The 19,160-nt window shown below is 36.6% G+C and overlaps 1 protein-coding gene across 2 annotated transcripts in view; it reads left to right on the forward strand.

Annotated features, from left to right (window-relative positions):
- TPP2 (tripeptidyl peptidase 2) overlaps positions 1-19,160 on the forward strand; it is a 58,647-nt gene that overhangs the window by 15,286 nt on the left and 24,201 nt on the right. For both annotated transcript variants that reach the window (XM_051631941.1, XM_051631950.1), the window contains exons 10-23: positions 1,928-2,027; positions 3,996-4,144; positions 4,276-4,391; positions 5,989-6,157; positions 8,078-8,235; positions 8,553-8,629; positions 9,527-9,633; positions 10,425-10,579; positions 11,727-11,843; positions 13,432-13,532; positions 15,453-15,549; positions 15,821-15,958; positions 17,779-18,023; positions 18,223-18,301. In XM_051631941.1, coding sequence (XP_051487901.1) covers positions 1,928-2,027; positions 3,996-4,144; positions 4,276-4,391; positions 5,989-6,157; positions 8,078-8,235; positions 8,553-8,629; positions 9,527-9,633; positions 10,425-10,579; positions 11,727-11,843; positions 13,432-13,532; positions 15,453-15,549; positions 15,821-15,958; positions 17,779-18,023; positions 18,223-18,301 — 1,808 coding nt within the window. The remainder of the gene's footprint in view (positions 1-1,927; positions 2,028-3,995; positions 4,145-4,275; positions 4,392-5,988; positions 6,158-8,077; positions 8,236-8,552; positions 8,630-9,526; positions 9,634-10,424; positions 10,580-11,726; positions 11,844-13,431; positions 13,533-15,452; positions 15,550-15,820; positions 15,959-17,778; positions 18,024-18,222; positions 18,302-19,160) is intronic.

Here is a 19,160-nt window from a genome sequence, read left to right on the forward strand (position 1 = left end):
GGGAACTGCTTGAAAGAGTCCAGCGCAGAGCCACAAAGATGATTAAGGGAGTGGAACATCTCCCTTATGAGGAAAGGCTGAGAGAGCTGGGTCTCTTTAGTTTGGAGAAAAGGAGACTGAGGGGTGACCTCATCAATGTTTACAAATACGTAAAGGGTGAGTGTCAAGAAGATGGAGTTAAGCTTTTTTTAGTGATGACTGGTGATAGGACAAGGAGTAATGGATACAAATTGGAGCATAGGAGGTTTAAGGTGAATATCAGAAAAAAATTTTTACTGTGAGAGTGACAGAGCACTGGAACAGGCTGCCCAGAGAAGTTGTGGAGTCTTCTTCACTGGAGACATTCAAAACCCGCCTGGACACGTTCCTGTGTGATGTGCTCTAGGTGACCCTGCTCTGGCAGAGGGGTTGGACTAGATGATCTTTCAAGGTCCCTTCCAACCCCTGGGATTCTATGATTCTCTGATTCCCTTAGACCATTATCTGCTGGTAAATGCAATTTGTTAAAGAATACAAGCAAGTTGGATTCTAATTAATCTTCTGGAAAGTCTTGTAATTTATCCTGAATTGTCAGAACCACAGTTTTACATCCTCTCTCTTAATGAGATACTCTAATTACTATTCGTAGTGAAACAGAGCTTTTTAATTTGGATATAAAATAATCCACTCAACCTAGACAAGTCCTTCTAGGGGAAGAATTCTTTCAGCTGCAGTGCCACTTCTGTCTATTACTGGCATAAGAATTATTTTTTCTGATGGTCTAGTGTATGTTTTTGATATTTCAGTTAAAGACTGAAGTATAAGACTTAGCAAAACGTCTAGGATTTAGGGGTAACTTCCATAGTCGTAATTTTTATATAAATCCTCTCTCTAGTGCTTTACTGCTGTGTTACACAGGATGCTTGTTAAATGTCATCATTCTCATGCAAGGAGTCTAGCATGTAGACTTGAAAGGTGGAGAGGCAGCTAACAGAATTAATTAAGCAGAATTAATTTCAGGACAGCTAGGAGAATTAACTGTGATTACTTTCTGAAAGTTAATCTGCCATTACACTACTATGGACACTAGGAGTTGGGACTGGCACTAACAAGCTCTTTTCAGGTCTGAATTGGCTTTGCTCTTACAGCACATCTACGCTGTCAGTTCAGCTTAGATGTAACGCTCTAGAGACTGATTCTCTCTGTATCCAAAGTAGCTTACTCCTTGTGAACTAGATTGTGGTATTTTTGTTTTCTGAGGGTAAAGCAAAATACAGTCAAGAGCTTAACGTAGTTAAGCACCATCTTGATAGTGCTTGTGCCATAAAGAAAATGGAGGGTACACTTTAGAATAGGTACAAAGCACGGGTACCAAGTGTTCACGTAGTGTTATAAAAATACAAGTTCAGCAGGCTTTGACATTGTCATTTAAATGCTCTGGGCACTTTGAACTGATACAGAAAAGTGACGACTGTCTTGCCACTGTATTTGCTCTGTGTGAGTGTGGTAGTCTGCTCCAGGTGGCGTGACTGTGAGCCATGTGAACATGAACCAATTCACACAGATTGCTTTGAGGTATGGTTGGTGTGGTTTGTAACAGCGTCAACACAGCCAAAGGAGTGCAGGAGAGAGTGGAGGTCTGTAGAAGTGATCTGTTGTGAAAGAAATGTAGAAAGTGAATGCATTCAAAGTTTAATTATTATTTAACTGGAATAGAAGTTTACATAGTATTTTAATATTATACAGTATGACTATCAGCACTGCTGCTGTGTAGCATGCTGCTTTACACTTGCTTTGTAAAAATGTCTGGATTTAGTGAAATGGAAATGTGTGTTTCCATCTTCATATGTCAAGCAAAAATTCTTGTAATGAATTTTAGATGCAGAAATACTGTACCTTCGTAATAAAAATTCATTGTACATCTAAACTGCTTGATTGTTTTCTACAGGTGTTGGTGCCTATGTATCTCCTGACATGATGGTTGCTGAATACTCTTTAAGAGAAAAACTGCCAGCAAATCAATACACTTGGTCATCCAGAGGGCCTAGGTAGGTTATACTACAAGAACAAATGCATTACTTTGGAGTTCAGACTATGTAATTCAAAATCTAAAAGATTGTCAATAATACCATAATAAATTATGTATTTTCCATTGAAAGAGCATAGGTAGCCTGCTGTACTTGGAATTCCTTTGTATGTGAGGCTATAAAATTCCTGGGGAAGGGAGAAGACCAAGGAACTGCCTCAACATAACCTACATGTTTCAGGAAAGTGTATTTAATTAGCACAAACCTGTTCAGAGATGACAAAAGTTGTTTGGAAATTCACTCCTTTTCTGAAATCTATTTTTTTCCATAGGATTTATTTCATTTTTTGTTAGTGTGGTCAAGTTAACTGTTCAGTTATTGTTGAAGATCAAAACAAATACTGTTACTGCATTGGAGTTAGTTCTGACATTTCATGTCTCAGAAGCATTTGATAGTAATGTGGTAGCCAAAAGAAGAAGAGAGAATAGTGTCTCTTCCTGAGTGCTTGCCTGTGTTTAGACTTTGGAATTGTGCTTGTAAGTCCTGAAGTTACTGTATGCTGTCTTTTGTAGTTCAGTCTACGGTAGTACTGAGTGAAGGAAAAGAAAAACTGTAGCTGGGGCTTGGTTCTTGGTTTATTTGCTTGTTACAAAGCAAATGGTTTCCTATTAGCTTTAGTCTTTACAGTTAGCTCTCATGGTGTTTGTATATTTACTGCCAAGTGTATTTTTCCCAGACCCTTATTATATAGAATTGTCATATTTCATATAGGGAAAAGTGTGTTGTCTGCCTTCAGCTGAGAAAAGGAGAAGGTTTTATAATTAGTATACATGAATACACATACCCTCATACATAAACTACATTTTGTGTGTTTTGTCACCCCTTGCATCGTAAAATAGTCAGAATGAGCATATGGGAACTGAAAGGCCCAAGTCTGGCCCCTGGAGGATTCACCTCGTGTAGGGTACAACATGCAGGTGACAGGAGAGTTCCTAAAGCTTTGCTAGAGCAAGCTTGGGGCTGGGATCAGTTTGTCCATGTAAGCAGTAGAGGTTTTCAGGCAGATGTGCTAGGCACTGTTGGCCATAAATGTCATGATACAGAACCTATTCTTTATATAGGTCTGTAGTAAAATATGTCTGAATGTTACATTACAGTATTATACTGAGAGTACTGGGATTTGAGACATATTTCAGACTTACAAAGCTGTTAGTGTGAGATATAATTACCCTGAAAATTACCTTGCCTCTCCACAGAACTTAATAGCTCAGGCACAGTGCAGTGCTTATTCAAATGGTGCATTTTTTGTCTATCCAGAGCAAGGAAGATAGCATATATCTGGCTCATGCATTTGAAAACTAGATACTGCTTTAACTCTACCGTAGATACTTGCTCCATTCTTAAATACGCTTGGGCAGGAAAGACAGGTGGCTTAGGCCCAGCTAATCCTGATCCACCTCTTGATATTCCTTTTTTTTCCCTTCTCCACTTGTTTTCCTTGTCCCAGAGTCTGTATTGTAATTCAAAATTTGACCTGGTAGTGAAGTGGCAAAATGCAAAATTAGAGATCTAGATTTTAGATCTTTTCTAGTCTTCCTCTCCCTTTTACTGTTTTTCTTTGAAAAATAACAACCGTGGGCTATGTAAAATACTAGTTTATGTATTGAAGCATTTAATAGATTTATTTGTGTGCATTTTTGTATTCAAATGCCAGAAGATATTTTGCTGACTAAACTGAAGCCTGGTGAAGACTGTTGAAGGAGTGAAAGTTTAGAAAATTTTCACTGTAAAACAGGAATAACTGATGATTAATGTGACATTTTAAATAGCTACTTAGTTGCATGCTTTTTCTTGGGCTTAATGTGTTAATGGACTTAGTGAAGTAGTACACATATGAATGTTCCCTAAAGCTAAAATTATTTTTTTAAGTGCATGGATGACTTCAAGATAAAGTGTGCAGAAAAAAAAATTTGTGGGTTTGTTTTTTAGCACTGATGGAGCCCTTGGAGTGAGTATCAGTGCCCCAGGAGGTGCTATTGCTTCTGTTCCAAACTGGACTCTGCGAGGAACACAACTCATGAATGGCACATCCATGTCTTCTCCCAATGCATGTGGAGGCATTGCATTAGTATTGTCAGGTAATGTGCTACAATGGTAAATAGAGATGCTTGGTCTAAAAGAGTTAAAATACTTTTTCCTCTAAAAAAAAAATGCTGTAACTTTAATTGGTTTTGTTATATCTAATAATAAACCTTGTTTTTAATTTCAGGACTCAAAGCTAATGGTATTCATTACACTGTTCATTCTGTAAGAAGAGCTTTAGAAAATACTGCAGTGAAAGCTGAAAACATAGAAGTATTTGCACAAGGACATGGTATTATTCAGGTACTTGCTAGCAAAAAACAACAGTATAAATAACTTCCAATGGAAAACTAACCTACAAAAAAAGAGCAGCTTTCTAGATGAGCTCACCCAGTTTGCTCTCATGCTACTTGAGTCTTGGATCTGATTGAGGAATAAGGGACTGTAGTGGGAGGGGAGGAGGAATGAGACAGTTCATTCAGTTTCAGCATGCAGTTACTGTAGAATAAATGTGTTAACTAAGCACATTCTTAGACCAGTCAAAAATGTATGTGGACATAAAAGTGGGATGTGGGGTTTTATCACCCACATGTAGATTTGGATGCCTAAATTCTGTCCTAATGTCCAAAAGTGTTTTTATGTTGTTGTCAGAGAGATACATTGTTCTGTGCAGACAAAAGCTGGAACTGTAAGTTCTGACCAGTGAAAATAACAGAGATACCCATGCTGGTTCAAAAACCAGTACAGCTGCAGTTGTGTGTTGACTTTGCTCTGAGCCTGCACTGAGAAGTCTGAGTGTTCACTGTATTTAAGTAGCTTGGAAATCTGAAGTGATTCTTTCTGTGACAAAGATATATAGAATGACAGTCTCCCTGTGCATAAGCTGAGGTTCCTAAATAGCTGCTGCTGGTTTTTACCTGCAGTCACTCCCATCCTAGCCAAATAAGAGATCCAAAGATTTTGGTCTCATACCTAAATATGCTAGACATTTAATACTTAGCCCTAAACTCATGTCCTGGAGGTGCTAGAACCTAGTAGGTAATGTCTGCTGAGCAATGCTGCAACACTGAGTTTGATACAGAAGGCAACAATAAGTGGTAGCCGTATAAAAAAAATCACTGTAACAGAAAAACGAAAGGCACCAGTCATATATTACAATGTAGTAGTTTGTGATTTAAGTGTGTGTTAAAACTCTGATCTGGGAGACTGAGGCTGCTATATGTCTACTGGTCTCAAAGGAGAGTGCCATAATCTCCACTGGTGAAGGTGGCTCACTGTGAAGTAGAGAATGTAAAAGTTTTGGAGTGTGTAGAATAGGAAGTAACATATAAGGTTGTCTATTTTAAAAAAAGGGGAACTTATCTTACGAGTTTCCTGTGACAGCTCATTTGCTTACGTCCAGGGGTGGATTTCATTACCTGCTTCTCTTATTTCATATCAATATATACATTTTTATGAGCATCTCATATTGCTTGTCTCTTTTGACCTTCTCAGCTTCTTCTGTAAAATCTTTAAATGCTTAACTAATGTTGCCTCATATATGTGAAAAAGTACCTAAATGAGTATAGTAGGTCTGGGCCTTTGAAGTCCTCTGTGTTTAGAGTCACCTCTGAAAACTTTTGTTATACACCTCTTGGGGATTTATAGCAAAGGAGATTTGTCTTTGTTTTCCTTTGTTTTAATGTTCTTGACTTACTGTGCTCTGTGTGGCTGCTGCACACTGAAAATATTGCCTCATTTTCTATACTGAGTATTGCATAAGGCTCAAACAGTGTGGCCCAGGTGGCACGTGAGTTACTTTGTTGCTGCTGTACTCATTGAACACTTCATATTGAAGATAATTTGCATCAATTTCTACTAAATTGAAAATTGTTAATTTACAACATGTTCTTTCTAATAGGTTGACAAAGCTTATGACTACCTCACTCAGAATTCATCATTCACAAGTAACATAGGCTTTACGGTTACTGTCGGCAGCAACCGTGGAATCTACCTCAGAGATCCTGCCCAGATAGCTGCACCTTCTGATCATGGGGTTGGCATAGAACCTGTTTTTCCTGAGAATACAGGTAGGAGAGAGCTTTTTATGGGGCAGGGGAATAAAATGTAATCTTTAACAAAAGGCTGTGATAATGAGTGATACGAATCTGTACCATAAAACGAGTAAGTGCAAGTTACTTTTCATGGTATATGAAGGCATGCAGATAAACAACTTTTTCCATTCTAACATCAGACTTATAACTGCAGCACTTTCACGTTTGGGAGAAGTCTGTTGCTTCATGATTGCTCTCAGTGAAAAAAGGATCTCTCTTTTGTTCTGAAGAACTTAAAAGCAAAGTTATGGAGCCAGGGAAAAATTGAGAAAAATTATCAAATATCCCTAAGCTTTCATGAAATTGTAGAACTTCAGGGGTTTTGTTGTAGGTAACTCTTGATAAAGAATAATTTCCATTCTAAACATGAAAGAACTTAACCAGTTAAATAACTTACGAGTTATTGAAAGACTATAAATTCTAGCTTTGGACTTTAAATTTCCACAACCTGAGAAGAATCTTAGTGAAGCAAACTAGACTTGGGTTCAGTAGCAAATAATAGAGAAACATATCTAAAAGCAATACAGGAATTGATACAGATTTTAGCTACTAACAGGGTAGAAGTAACTTGTGCAAATCAAAACAAGGTTTGGCAGCATTTCTCCATAAACCATTCAGCCTTGCTTTACTTTATTAAATAAAATTTTGAACTCACTGATAGACTGAATTACATTACATTAAAAAAAGTTATTCATGTGAGAGCTTGTTACTGAGATTCATTCCTTTCCTAAAACCAGTGATCCTCAAGATTGGCATGTCACAAAGGGGTGAGGTGAGTTTATTTAGGAGAGGAAAAGGTATGAGTCGGGAAAAGTTACTGACTCAGACTAACTTAGTCCTTTGACAGGTTACATTGCAACCAGTGCTTTTTGAATTTGCTATATAACACAGAGAAATAAAATAATTGTGCAATAGACTCTTCCGCAAAAAGCAGGCAGTCTGACATTTCTAATGCATGAGTGGCTTGTAGCATGATGTTGTTTCCCTAGTACCTGTCAGATTGTTATTTCCATGCTGTGTCTGATGTCTTCAACAAGTCTCAGTTTGAGAAACTTCAGTAAGAGGCTGACAGAGGCTGGTCTGCTCAGTCTGTCTTTTGAAGTTCTCTTTGAGCTTTTATTGCTTCTCATGTACCTGAGGGAATTACATTTGATAACACAGTGCTCTTTTCTCTACTTAACAAAGCTGCAATGAAGTGTCTGAAAATTAAGCTAAGGTTAATTAGAACTAGGAAATATGGAAATTTTTTTTTCAAAGTGTCATCGTTAGAGCCATAGAAATCTGTTTTTTAATCACTAAAACTTTTCAACTGGGCTTAGATGCCTTTTAGAAGGTGTTATTTAACCCATGGCTTTTTTTTACTTTGAAGCTAATTTGCAAAATCAACTAACTGCCCTGCTTGCAAAGTCAGAGTAGATTATCATAGTAATTTTTAATAGATTTTACCTCTTGCTTAGGTTCCTCTATAATGTAATTGGGAAATTAGCATTAGCTCATAAACATTTTAAGCTTCAGAATCAGTGCAATTATTTTAAATTGTATTAGTCTGCATTAAGGAAGACTTTGTGTACCTTCTTACAGACTATGTTGTGGGCAACTAAAGTGTTGCTTACCAGCCTACCTTTGGCTTGGTCAGGTTTGACTGTTTCAAGGGAGAAAATTTCAAACTTGAGGACAACCTTTCTTTTACTGAATACTGCTCCTGTTTTGTTTTTCTTAAGTTATAGAAATAATATAGAACACTGCTTTGTGGAGAATCTGACATATAGGGGCCCTAAGGAATTGGTCCCTGTTACATATTAGTGATGTAAGCATTTAAACGGCAAATATTGTTATGGTAGAATATGAACACGTATTTGTCTTATTTAATTATTTTTTAAACTTGTTTCTTGACAGAGAACACTGAAAGAATATCTCTCCAGCTTCATTTAGCCTTAACTTCAAATGCATCATGGGTCCAGTGTCCTAGTCATTTAGAGCTTATGAACCAGTGTCGACACATAAATATTCGTGTGGATCCACGTGGCCTGAGAGAAGGACTTCATTATACAGAGGTATTGAAGTACCTGTGTTCTAAGCAAGATTGTGGGCTCTTTACTTTTCATGTGGTCTATATCAACTTTTACGAAAGTAATTTTTAAGGAAATAAATGTTTTGTGCTGTACAGACCAAGAAATACTGCCACACTCTGTTCCACTCTATGGGCTGAATCCAGGGTTCATCAATAGTTACACTGTACAATGTTTTAGTACATGCCAATAGGACTTTGAGTATGTGCGTTTCAAAAAGTAAAATCATATAGGAAATATAAGCAAATAACAATTAATTTTTAATTTTAAAAGTTTTAAGTAACTGTATTTTATTTTCTTAGGTGTGTGGTTATGATATAGCAACACCTAATGCAGGCCCTCTGTTCAGAGTTCCAATAACTGTTGTTATACCAACAAGGTCAGTAAATCCAGGCTTTATCTGCATTCTATAAGTTTCGTTTTCTGTATCCACTTTACTTGCAATTTATTTCACCACCTTCTTTCCCTGGGTGCCCTTGAACTAACTACTAACATTGGTATGGGAGCAGAGATCTGAAAAGATTCTCGCAGCAGACTTACACCACAGTGGCTTTTTTGTAGTTTTGGTCCTGGTAGCTCAAGGCAGTGTATTCTGGTGGGCTTGGTCACAGTGTCAGCAGCATCCTGGTCCATCAGAATACAGATGGATTCTAGCATGTTGACTGAAGTATCAATCAATATACTCATAGGTGTAGGTCAACTGGAGTGTTTTTCATTTCTAACTGGTGGACTAGAGTATATAAAGATAGGGATCATTATTTGGCAAGTGAACATTTGCATAAGTTTCCCTCATGCATGTAATACAGCAAATTTAGAGAGTTAGTGTAGTGCCCATAATTGGCTTAAACATATGACTTCAGTTATGTGGATAAGGAAGGAGAGTATCTTATTAAACCTATTCTGAGGATAGAAAAAAATTTGTACCATTTCTCTAGCTCTTTTATAGAATTATTGTTTCTTACCTACATTAGCTCACTTTAGTGGACAGTCACTCAGCCAGGAAAAGCCACTGAAAACTAGGATTCTTTGATGTTTTGCTTCTTTGATACTGTGCTTACTTTAAGCACAGTAGCTTCAAGGAGGTGAGGAGGGGTTTTTTACATGATGTTGTGGAGATGATGTTTATAATCTCTTAGATACATTGTATTGTCTGATCCTGTACTAATATGGGTTTTGTATGAATATACTTTCTTTTGAGAGTATTTTTACATTTTAAAATAGTTTTTAAAAGGCTTCACAGTTTGTTTACTGTTTCTGTTTGCTTTTTGACATACAGAGTAGATGAATCATCAAGCTATGATCTGACATACACAGATGTTCATTTTAAACCGGGCCAAATCCGAAGACACTTCATTGATGTTCCACAGGGAGCTACATGGGCTGGTAAGGAAAGAAGCACATTAATTAAATAGAACAATTGCATCTGTCAGACTTGGCAAAGTTGTTTCGAAATAATTTTGAGTGCTGCCTGATTAAGACCTGAATGATTTGATGCATGTACAGATAAAATATTTGATTCTAAACTCTTAGAGGGTGGATTTTTGAGTTCTTGTGGTTTCTGATATAGTAGAATCCTGACTCTTAGTCTTTTTAGAAACCAGCAAATACAATCTGAAGTGCTTGCACATAACTGCAGGAATACCCCATGTACTAAGTACTACTGTCTGAGGTTTGCCTACTTTTTAAGGTATATGAATGGAGTGTTGACAGATGTCTCAACTGAGCAAATGTGATTTTCATAATGGGCAAGTAGTTCATAATTCTGCAAGGAGGAGGAAGAGGGTAGTTTTTCTTGTCTTTGTGAGATTACTAAATAATAATCTTTTCAAGAATTTGCCGTTCAGACTGAAGGTAGTGGTAAGACACTTAATTTGAAATTCAGCAGTTGTCTTTCCTGTACAGATTATAAATCTGTACTATCTGATTAATTTTCACCATTTAATTGAGTCATGTTTTGTATAACTGCTCTCTGAATTTAGATAGTTTTTCCTTAATCTGGAAGTTTTTGTAAGTAACTGATACGTAAGCATTATTCAGTTATGGAGCCACTTGGGGTACTGCATAACTTCTTAAATTACAAATTACTTGTGAAACTAGGCTTTTTCTGGTGACTCTGCTTTCCTTCCAAAATTCTTGGCTCTTGAAACTAAACTTAATTTTTTTCTTAAATCTAGAGGTGACAGTGTGTTCATGTTCAGCTGATGTGACTGCTAAGTTTGTGCTTCATGCTGTTCAGCTAGTGAAACAAAAAGCATATAGAAGTCATGAGTTCTACAAATTTTCATCCTTACCAGAAAAAGGATCAGTGACTGAAGCATTTCCTGTCTTAGTAAGTTGCCTTAGAGTGGCGGGGGGTAAAGAGAGGAAGTAACGTATCGGTGCAGTATAACATAACTCTTTCTGGATTTCGTCCAAAGAAAATCCTCCAACACAAAAAATCACACATTTGTTAAAGTAGTGAATACATCTGGTTTTCAGTTTTGAAGAAGCCTCTAATAGCTTGCGAGTATTTCTTAATTATTACTATTAGTAGTTTTATTTCTTAATTATCTTACCCATATAATATGTATTGATCTCCTCAATTTGTTGGTTCTTGTTTATACAAACCAGTTTCCCTTTCAAATGGGCTGTGACTTGTTAATAAATGTAGATTTGGTGGTTTATGTGGTAATCTGGGACACCTCCTTGATGTTGAAGCCATGTGATACTGACTGATTTATATTACTTAAATACAGCAGGCTTAGCTTGAGTAATGCTAGATCAAGAGTCCAAAACAGAACCAGGATTAAGCTAACAGTTCAAGGGTGTGGATACTAAAGTCCACTTCTCAAGTTGATCCCTGCCTTGCTAAATCTAGTTGTATAGCCCTAAAGCCTGAGAGTGGTTCTGATTTCTGTGCTATTCAGTCTTACCCTCTGTGACAAGATCAGGTGGGGGGAACCCTAAGTTAATTTTGTCCCACTGACACTTTGTGACTTTTATCATGTCAGTTTAATAAACAAACAAATGAAACCAAAATAAAAACCCCACAACCAACCAACCAGAAAAACTCCCAAACTTCACAAGCTTATTGTCATCATATTTAGACAGTGTGTGTTCTCTTTTTCTGATACATTTTTTTTCGGGTGCACAGATAAAATTCATCTATGAACTATCTTGTCTGCCTAGTTTGAAGGATTATGAAAGGAAGATGTAACATTTAAAAGCTTTTCTGTAGGTTATACCCCTGGCAGTCTTTTTTTTTTTTTTATGTGGTCATTGGTCATCCTATTTTTTTTGAAGCTGTCTTATTTTCTGGACTAAGTATATAATGTCTTATTTGGTACTGTACAAACCTGTACAGTTGGATTAGCTGTACATAACAGGGTCTTTTTTGAGCTATACTCCAGTTTTTTTTGGCTGGGGATTAGTAAGGCTGGGCTGAATAGAAGGGGGAAGTGGGACCTTCTGTCTAATTTTGTGCTTTTGTTATCCAGGCTGGAAAAACCATTGAATTTTGTGTTGCCCGGTGGTGGGCAAGCCTTAGCGACGTTAGCATTAATTACACCATTTCTTTCCATGGTGTGCTTTGTGCTACTCCTCAGCTAAACATGGTGAGTTTTCTAGAGTGTTTATTTTGAATTATTCTGAAGTCCTGTGGTATCTCAGAATTAAAAAAGCTTTTCTTCATTATAGCCTGTATTGAGAAAGACTAAAAGCGTCTATATATGTATATGAAATGTTCATATTTTATCTTATAAATTGGTAAGTAGTTCAGTCCGACAGAAATGCCCATTACCATTTAAATTATTTTTTCTGTGCCTTTCTATTATAAACCAGTAGAGGGGAAAAAAAAAACCTAAACCCCAAAACAAAAAAAATCCAAACCTAACACCAACAGCAAGGACATACTAAAAGGCTGAAATTGTATTAATACTTGACTAGGAAGTGTTTGTGTGAATAAATATTGCTGGGACCACAGTTCTTGAACTTGAATATCTAGACTGCCCTTGCTACAAGACAATACTCCAAATCCCATTTTCAGAATAAAATGTCATTAATATCTGTTTTCTGTTCAGTGTTTCATGGAGATGTGCCCAGTGATTTGAGATTAATTGTTTAGGGTACTTGAAGTTACAGTGAATGGGCAGTGTTATGTTTCCTAAGGCTCTTTGGTACTGAAGTATTGAAAAAATTACTAAAAACAGTAGTATAATATCTACAGTATTTGTCTTGCTCCTGTGCTCTTTGCTGACTTGTGCAACCTGGCTTGGCTTGACTTTGCTTTTCTTGGGAGGGGGCTCTATTTGAGAGCTGAAGTGACAATACCAACATGAAGCAGCAGCATGCTAATTTATCCTAGTTCCTCCCATTTTTAATTTTTTTTTTAAGCTGAGGGCCAGAGCAAATTATAGCTGTCCCACAGATGAATTTGGATGTATTCAGGCTGTAAGAGCTGAATAAACCAGGGGGGGAAGAAAGAGTGAGTGCATTGTGCGAAGATACCAGTAGAGCACAAAAACATAGCTGGTGGTGGTGGTTTGCACAGCAGCTCCCCTCACCCCAGCAGGATTAGGTGAACTGAATAATGGAGACATAAAAGGGAGAGAATAGCAAGAGTTTTGCCCTTCGTTCTTGAGCACCTCTAACTTTCATAACATATATTTTAACAGTGCTTAAATACTGATGACTTTGTCATGGGATATTGCTAGAAAAAAAAAGTTTTAAAATTATTTTACCGTATGCACAGGCTAGTGATGGGCAGTTGTTTTTTTCAGGAAGTTAAACTGTTCTGTAGTAATAATCCTAAGGAGACACACCATAAAGTACTTGTTCTAAGATTCTACATTAATAATGCTCGTATTTATTGAATTACACATCCAAAGGAAATTGTCACAAATGCATGAAGAGAACCCAGCCCTGCCCGAAGTGTGACTTGTACAGTTCTGTACAAAGTACTTCAATTATTGGGAAGGGAGGAATATAAATATGACTTCAGTTCCAGTTGCTAATTTTGCAAGTCTCGGTGTATCTGCTGTTATTCATAGAGTTAAGCTTGTGACACTTTAAACTCATGCAGTATTACTACTTATAGTATAGATAAGTACAGCTTCCACTTCATTTTTGTGGGATGTATCAAGTGGTCCACATCTGGTATTATAAGGTGCACAGAAGCATAATTCTTATATACTTTTTCTTTAGCATGCTTCAGAAGGCATCGTGAGATTTGATGTTCACTCGCTGTTGAAGTATGAAGATATTGCTCCATGCATAAATCTGAAAAGCTGGGTTCAAACACTCAGGTATTCTGGGGGACTGTATTGGGAAAGTGGGAAAACTATTTGTATGTAATTAAAACAGTAACAACGGTGAAATTTAAGATAACAACAATATTGTCAAATTTTAAGTAGGTTGAAAGTGTCAATTAATAAAATTTCTTAGTGTTCTCTTTTTTTGTTTTCTTTTACCTTTGACAAAATTGGAGAATTATGGTGACTTTTTCCATACAAATTATTTTCCTTAAGCTAATTACAAAAAACAACAACCATTTACAAAAATAGTCCATTTCTTCCAGAGGAGACACTTAGAGGTAAAAGTCAACTTAATATCTAAAGAAACAAATTGTAGAGTTATTTGGTGCTACTCTTTGTTGTTTAGGGTTTTTTAAGCAGCTTCTACAAATCCTGCCCAATTTTCACTTGGGATTACTGTCTTCTCTTGCTTGATTGGTAGTGTTTTTGAAGGATCTGGTGCAGAATCATGTGTGGAAAGTTGTGTTTGTATTGTTGCCAGTTTGACACATGCTGATTTGGAGGAAAAGGTTGGTTGGAAAATTTCTTCAGGAGGAAAAATAAATGCCACCTAGTTTAAGCAGTAGTTTTAAGACTTGGGCCAGACAATTTCACAGTGGTCAGTAGTCCAAAGTTTTCCATTATTTGGGCCTCTCAGTGGAGACCTTGGGCTCTGTCTGGGGCTTTTGGATTCCTTTAACTGGAATTGAGGTCACTAGGAGTTTAATGAACATTTCACCTAGTGTTAGCTTCAGAAATACCCAATTCAGTATGCATTAAGTGAGGAAATAAAACAATCCCCTAATATATCTTTGCCTTATTTTTGCTTTGTAAAGTGGAGATGCTCTTATGTCCTTATAATATTTGAGGCACTTGTCTGACAGTATATGAACTGTGGTTAAGTAAACTGATGAAAAATATTTATGTATTTAAATTAAGGCATGAACAGTGTCTGTTGAGTGAGGTAATGAGTCATAACACAGAGGGGGAAAAAAGTACTGAGTGGCTTCTCATTTGAGTTTCAAATGCTTGAAGGCAGAGTGAGTAATAGGGAGACGTGCAGTGTGTGGTATCACTCTGTTCTTAAGTCTTCTGTCAGCAGTCTTATCTGGTGTCTGTCAGACTAGGAAACCTGGGTTAAATGGACCTGGGATCTCACCCATCATAGATGGGTGACTACTCTGTGCTCTTGGCAATGAAAGAGCTGACAGGATCTCTCAGAAAACTTTAATCATTCATTCATTCTGACAATGTTTAAACAAGCCAGGGCATCCTTTTGCTGCTGCTATGTATTCCCAAAGCTTGGATTTTCCTATATCATCATTATTTAGTCTATATCCTTTTATACTTAAAGTCTAAAATGTTTATGCTGCTCTGAACAATAGCTTGTCCTCACTGTATTGAAGATAACGTACACTAAATGTATGTTAACGTTCTGCTGTGTTGCTACTCTGATTTCTGTAAGGTCTCTTACAGATTGTCTCCTGATGCAATCTTCTATAACAATTATCAACTATTAATCCTGTGCTCTAACTACTCTGCCATTTTCTTTCAATCTATGAATAAAAGTGCTGATTGCTGGATACTAGAGATGTAAAGTAGCCTGATACTTTTTTTCTTACCCTGATCTGTTTGTTTTCCCTTTTTTCTTTTTTTCTTTTAATGGCCTTTAATTTTGAGCATTTAAATGTGCTTTCTAAGTTTTGTTGACTTCTTTCTTTGGCACTGTATGTAATGTCACTAAACCTTGTTTTTGAACTGATATTAATTTTAACTGAGAAATTTATGCTGCCTGGATAGTTAGAATATTTTAAGAGATCTTATTGTGTGTGCTGAATTCAGAATATGCTTCTGGTTAAACAAGGCAAGTTTTGATGGAGGGTACCTGTTTCTTAAAAGTACCTTGTGTTGTTTTTTGTTGTTTAACTGCAGACCAGTGAGTGCAAAAATAAAACCTTTGGGCTCCAGGGATATTTTACCAAATAATCGTCAACTGTATGAGATGATTTTGACTTACAACTTCCATCAGGTAAGGGTGATGGGTCATTGTTTCTTTAAAAGTGGTTAATAAATACTGCATTTTTTCTAAAACTAGATTTTAACTTGAATTAGCTTTCTGTCAGAAACAAGGTCTAGATTCAGACACTAGACTCTCACAGTCAAAATTCTGATTTGGTTCTCTTCAGGAGCTACTGCTACTTGAATAGGCTTTAGTTCAGGTATCTTTTTGAATATCTTTGTAAGGATTATACTTCTTTTATTCAAAGGTGGATTAAATGGCTTGACTTTTCTTTTAATAGCCTAAGAGTGGAGAAGTAACTCCAAGCTGTCCACTTCTTTGTGAATTATTGTACGAGTCTGAATTTGATAGTCAACTGTGGATTATTTTTGACCAGAACAAAAGACAAATGGGTTCAGGAGATGCCTATCCACACCAGGTAGAGTAATGTATTTATTTTACCTTGTTTTCTGCATGGTGTGAACATTTTCATTCTTTTTTACCTCTCAGGCCTTCTGTTAGCTTCTAACATTTCCTGATGCATAGGTATAAGAATACTACGTCTTCACAAGAGGACAGGTTCTGTGATATATCACAGGTGGTGATACATTTGTATGAAAAAAAAAACAGTGACAGATTTGTTTCCATGAATTAGATCTTAATTATTTATTTTTCTCTTCCAAGGAAGGAGGAAGAGTTATGGCTTGGTTTATTTCTACATAAAGCTGTTAACTTGTGATTTCTTGTGATTTTGACTGGTACTTCTCAAGAAGTAAATTTGAGTTCTTTTTGCCTTTATGTGTGGGTTTTTTTAAAAGATGATACCTTGAACTTTTCTATCTAAAGTGGAAAGGAGCTGTAATTTTTTCTGTAGTCTGATTTGTCTGCTGATAGATTAGAAGCTTTTGTGTCCATGAAGGCTGTTTTCTGTGTTGTTGTTGTCTTCAAACAAATGCTGTAGCCTGGTTTACTTCCTGTTGCTGTATTTCAAAGGGATTTTTTTTTTTGCACATGACTTGTAGATACTGTACCCTCGGTGGAAATCTTTCTGCTGAGACAGAGGCTTTTGTGTCTGGCTCATGGAGGTAGAGTGTGAGGGGAAGGCATAAAAAAAAAAAATTATAAGAGAATAATTTTCCATAGTGTTTTTGGTTTTAAAGTGCTTTTTACCAATACTAAATCCCAGTTGAATTTAATCAATGTATGTTTGTTTTGATAGTTTGATCATTCTGAAAGTGTACAAAAGATAACTTTAAAGCATGTCTTTTGAATCTTATAAATTAATTTCAGAAATTGCAGTATTTAAACTTCTGTTGCTTACCTTGCATTTTTAAGGTGCTATAAAACCTAAAAATCATCAGAGTAGTCTGTTACTTACACCACCTGGTAGACTACCACACTGCAAATCTCTGGTGTTGTGCATCATAGAACAATTCTAAAGAAATTTAAAATTATTTAATCCAGGAATAAGTATCAATAGGAAGCATGACTCCCTAACCCAGAGGGAGGGAGGTTCTGGGAGCAGAGTAGTTCTGAATTATTGCCCCTTTTTCCTTAGAACTGCCTTTTCTATTGCAGCAGCAGCAGAAAGGAAGCCTGGCATACTGCTGCTCCAAACATCCATGTGGTACCCTTTTAAGTTGAAAGAAATGGAAGAATGTTTTCAAAACTAAGGATTTGAGGATCTGAGGGGGTTTTGTTTAGTGGTTTTTTTGGGGGGAGGCTGGGTTGTCTTATGTAGTAAGTGGAAATTATGTTGTATGTACATTCCTAATTGAATATGTAGAAAGCTCAGGGAAAAGAGTCTGCAGCCTTAAATCTCACAGGAATGGTGGATCCCTCAGTATGAAAGCTGGTGCGGTGCTTGAGACAGTAGCTGTCCTGTGGTGGAAACCACAGAGCACCCAAAGTTACATAAAAAACTGAGAATATATCAAGGCAAATCTGCTTCAGGTATATCAAGAATTCTGATTATTATTGGAGCAGTTAGTAAAGTGTTAGAATGGTAACAAATTATGTCAGTTTATTTTGTGGTTTGAAAACTTAATTTTTTTTCAGTCAATCCAAAACAGATTTTGGCTGCTCTCATGTCTTGAAAGCACCCAGTTTTCAGGATTCCAAAACTAAGGCAATCTAGCATATTCTAAATGGCTAATACTCTTTTAAGTATCAAGGAGAACATGACAGTCTTACTTCTGGGTTTCTTTGGGAATGATGGAGTATTTAATCTTGGCATTTATGAAACCTTCTTTCTTTCAGTATTCTGTGAAACTGGAAAAAGGAGATTACACTATTCGGTTACAAATCCGTCATGAACAAAACAGTGAGCTGGATCGCATCAAAGACCTTCCATTTATTGTTTCTCACAGGTTGTCTAGTACCTTGAGCTTAGATATTTATGAAAACCATAGCCTTGCCCTGTTAGGGAAGAAGAAATCCAACAGTTTGACATTACCACCAAAACACAGTCAGCCATTCTTTGTTACATCTCTGCCTGATGACAAGTAAGTTACTGAAGTCCTGTTTCTCTCACCTACATCTAACCAGCTGCCTCTTCACCTAACTAAAGTGATGCTTTACTGTCTACCTGTGTAGGCTTGGCAATTCCTTGTGTCGTTCTTTCACTGTTTGCAGTCTTTATTGTAGTCCCCATGGAACACTAATTAACCTGGTTTTAACAATGCACATTCTTTATTTTTATAGGATACCTAAAGGAGCAGGACCAGGATGTTATCTTGCAGGAGCTCTTACACTGTCTAAAACAGAACTTGGAAAGAAAGCTGTGAGTATTTGAAATTGGTGACCGCTTGTTTTCCTGAAACTTTTGAAGCAAGTAAATGGCATGACAAGAAGTGCTGTATTTCATGGGTTTAGTACTTAAAAGAGCACTAGGTTTAGTAGCAACACATTTTGAAGCAGTTGTTTCATTTTAAAGTCAGAGTAACTTCTAAGCATTTTATTTTTGTTTTCATCATATAATCTTAAATTTAATTGCATTTTCTAAATTTTGAATTCTAATTCTTCCACTCTGGATCCTTGTATTTCTAGATGCAACTGCTTTTTGTTGGTGTGGCAGCCTTTCAAAGCAATTTTATGTAATTGCCTAACTTACTAAAGTTTCTGTATGGAAGAGATGGGAATATAGTTTTGTGCATGTTGGTTCTCTAATGAAGCAGCTCTACTCTTCCTTGCATGCATACAATTTTTAGCAGAAATATGTGCTTTCTTAACAGCTTCATGTTACTGTTACAAAGTAGTAGGAATTTTGCTGAGTCAAATGCATAAGCAGATATTCTTACCTGCTGCACAATGATGTTGTCAACCACTAATACAACAGTATGCTCCAACAGAATGATGTCATATCCCTGTATGTGATGGTAGAAAAAAGATGTAGGATTTTATTTCTCATAATGCAACATCCTGAAAAACTGTTTTCTAACTTGTATGAATCTGTCAGTGATTATAGTAACCAGATTACTCTTCTGTGTATCTGGTGCTAAGGTATTTAGAGGCTTCCCTTAGCTATTTTTAAATAGATGGCAAAGCTGAGAATAAATTTGAATGAATCCTGGTGCTTATTAGTAGTAAGAGGTAGTCCATCTATGTCCATATATCACTAGGTGTGGCTGAGCAACATGTAT

The sequence above is a fragment of the Apus apus genome, chromosome 1 (genome assembly GCF_020740795.1).
Source record: "Apus apus isolate bApuApu2 chromosome 1, bApuApu2.pri.cur, whole genome shotgun sequence".
Classification (NCBI taxonomy): domain Eukaryota; kingdom Metazoa; phylum Chordata; class Aves; order Apodiformes; family Apodidae; genus Apus; species Apus apus.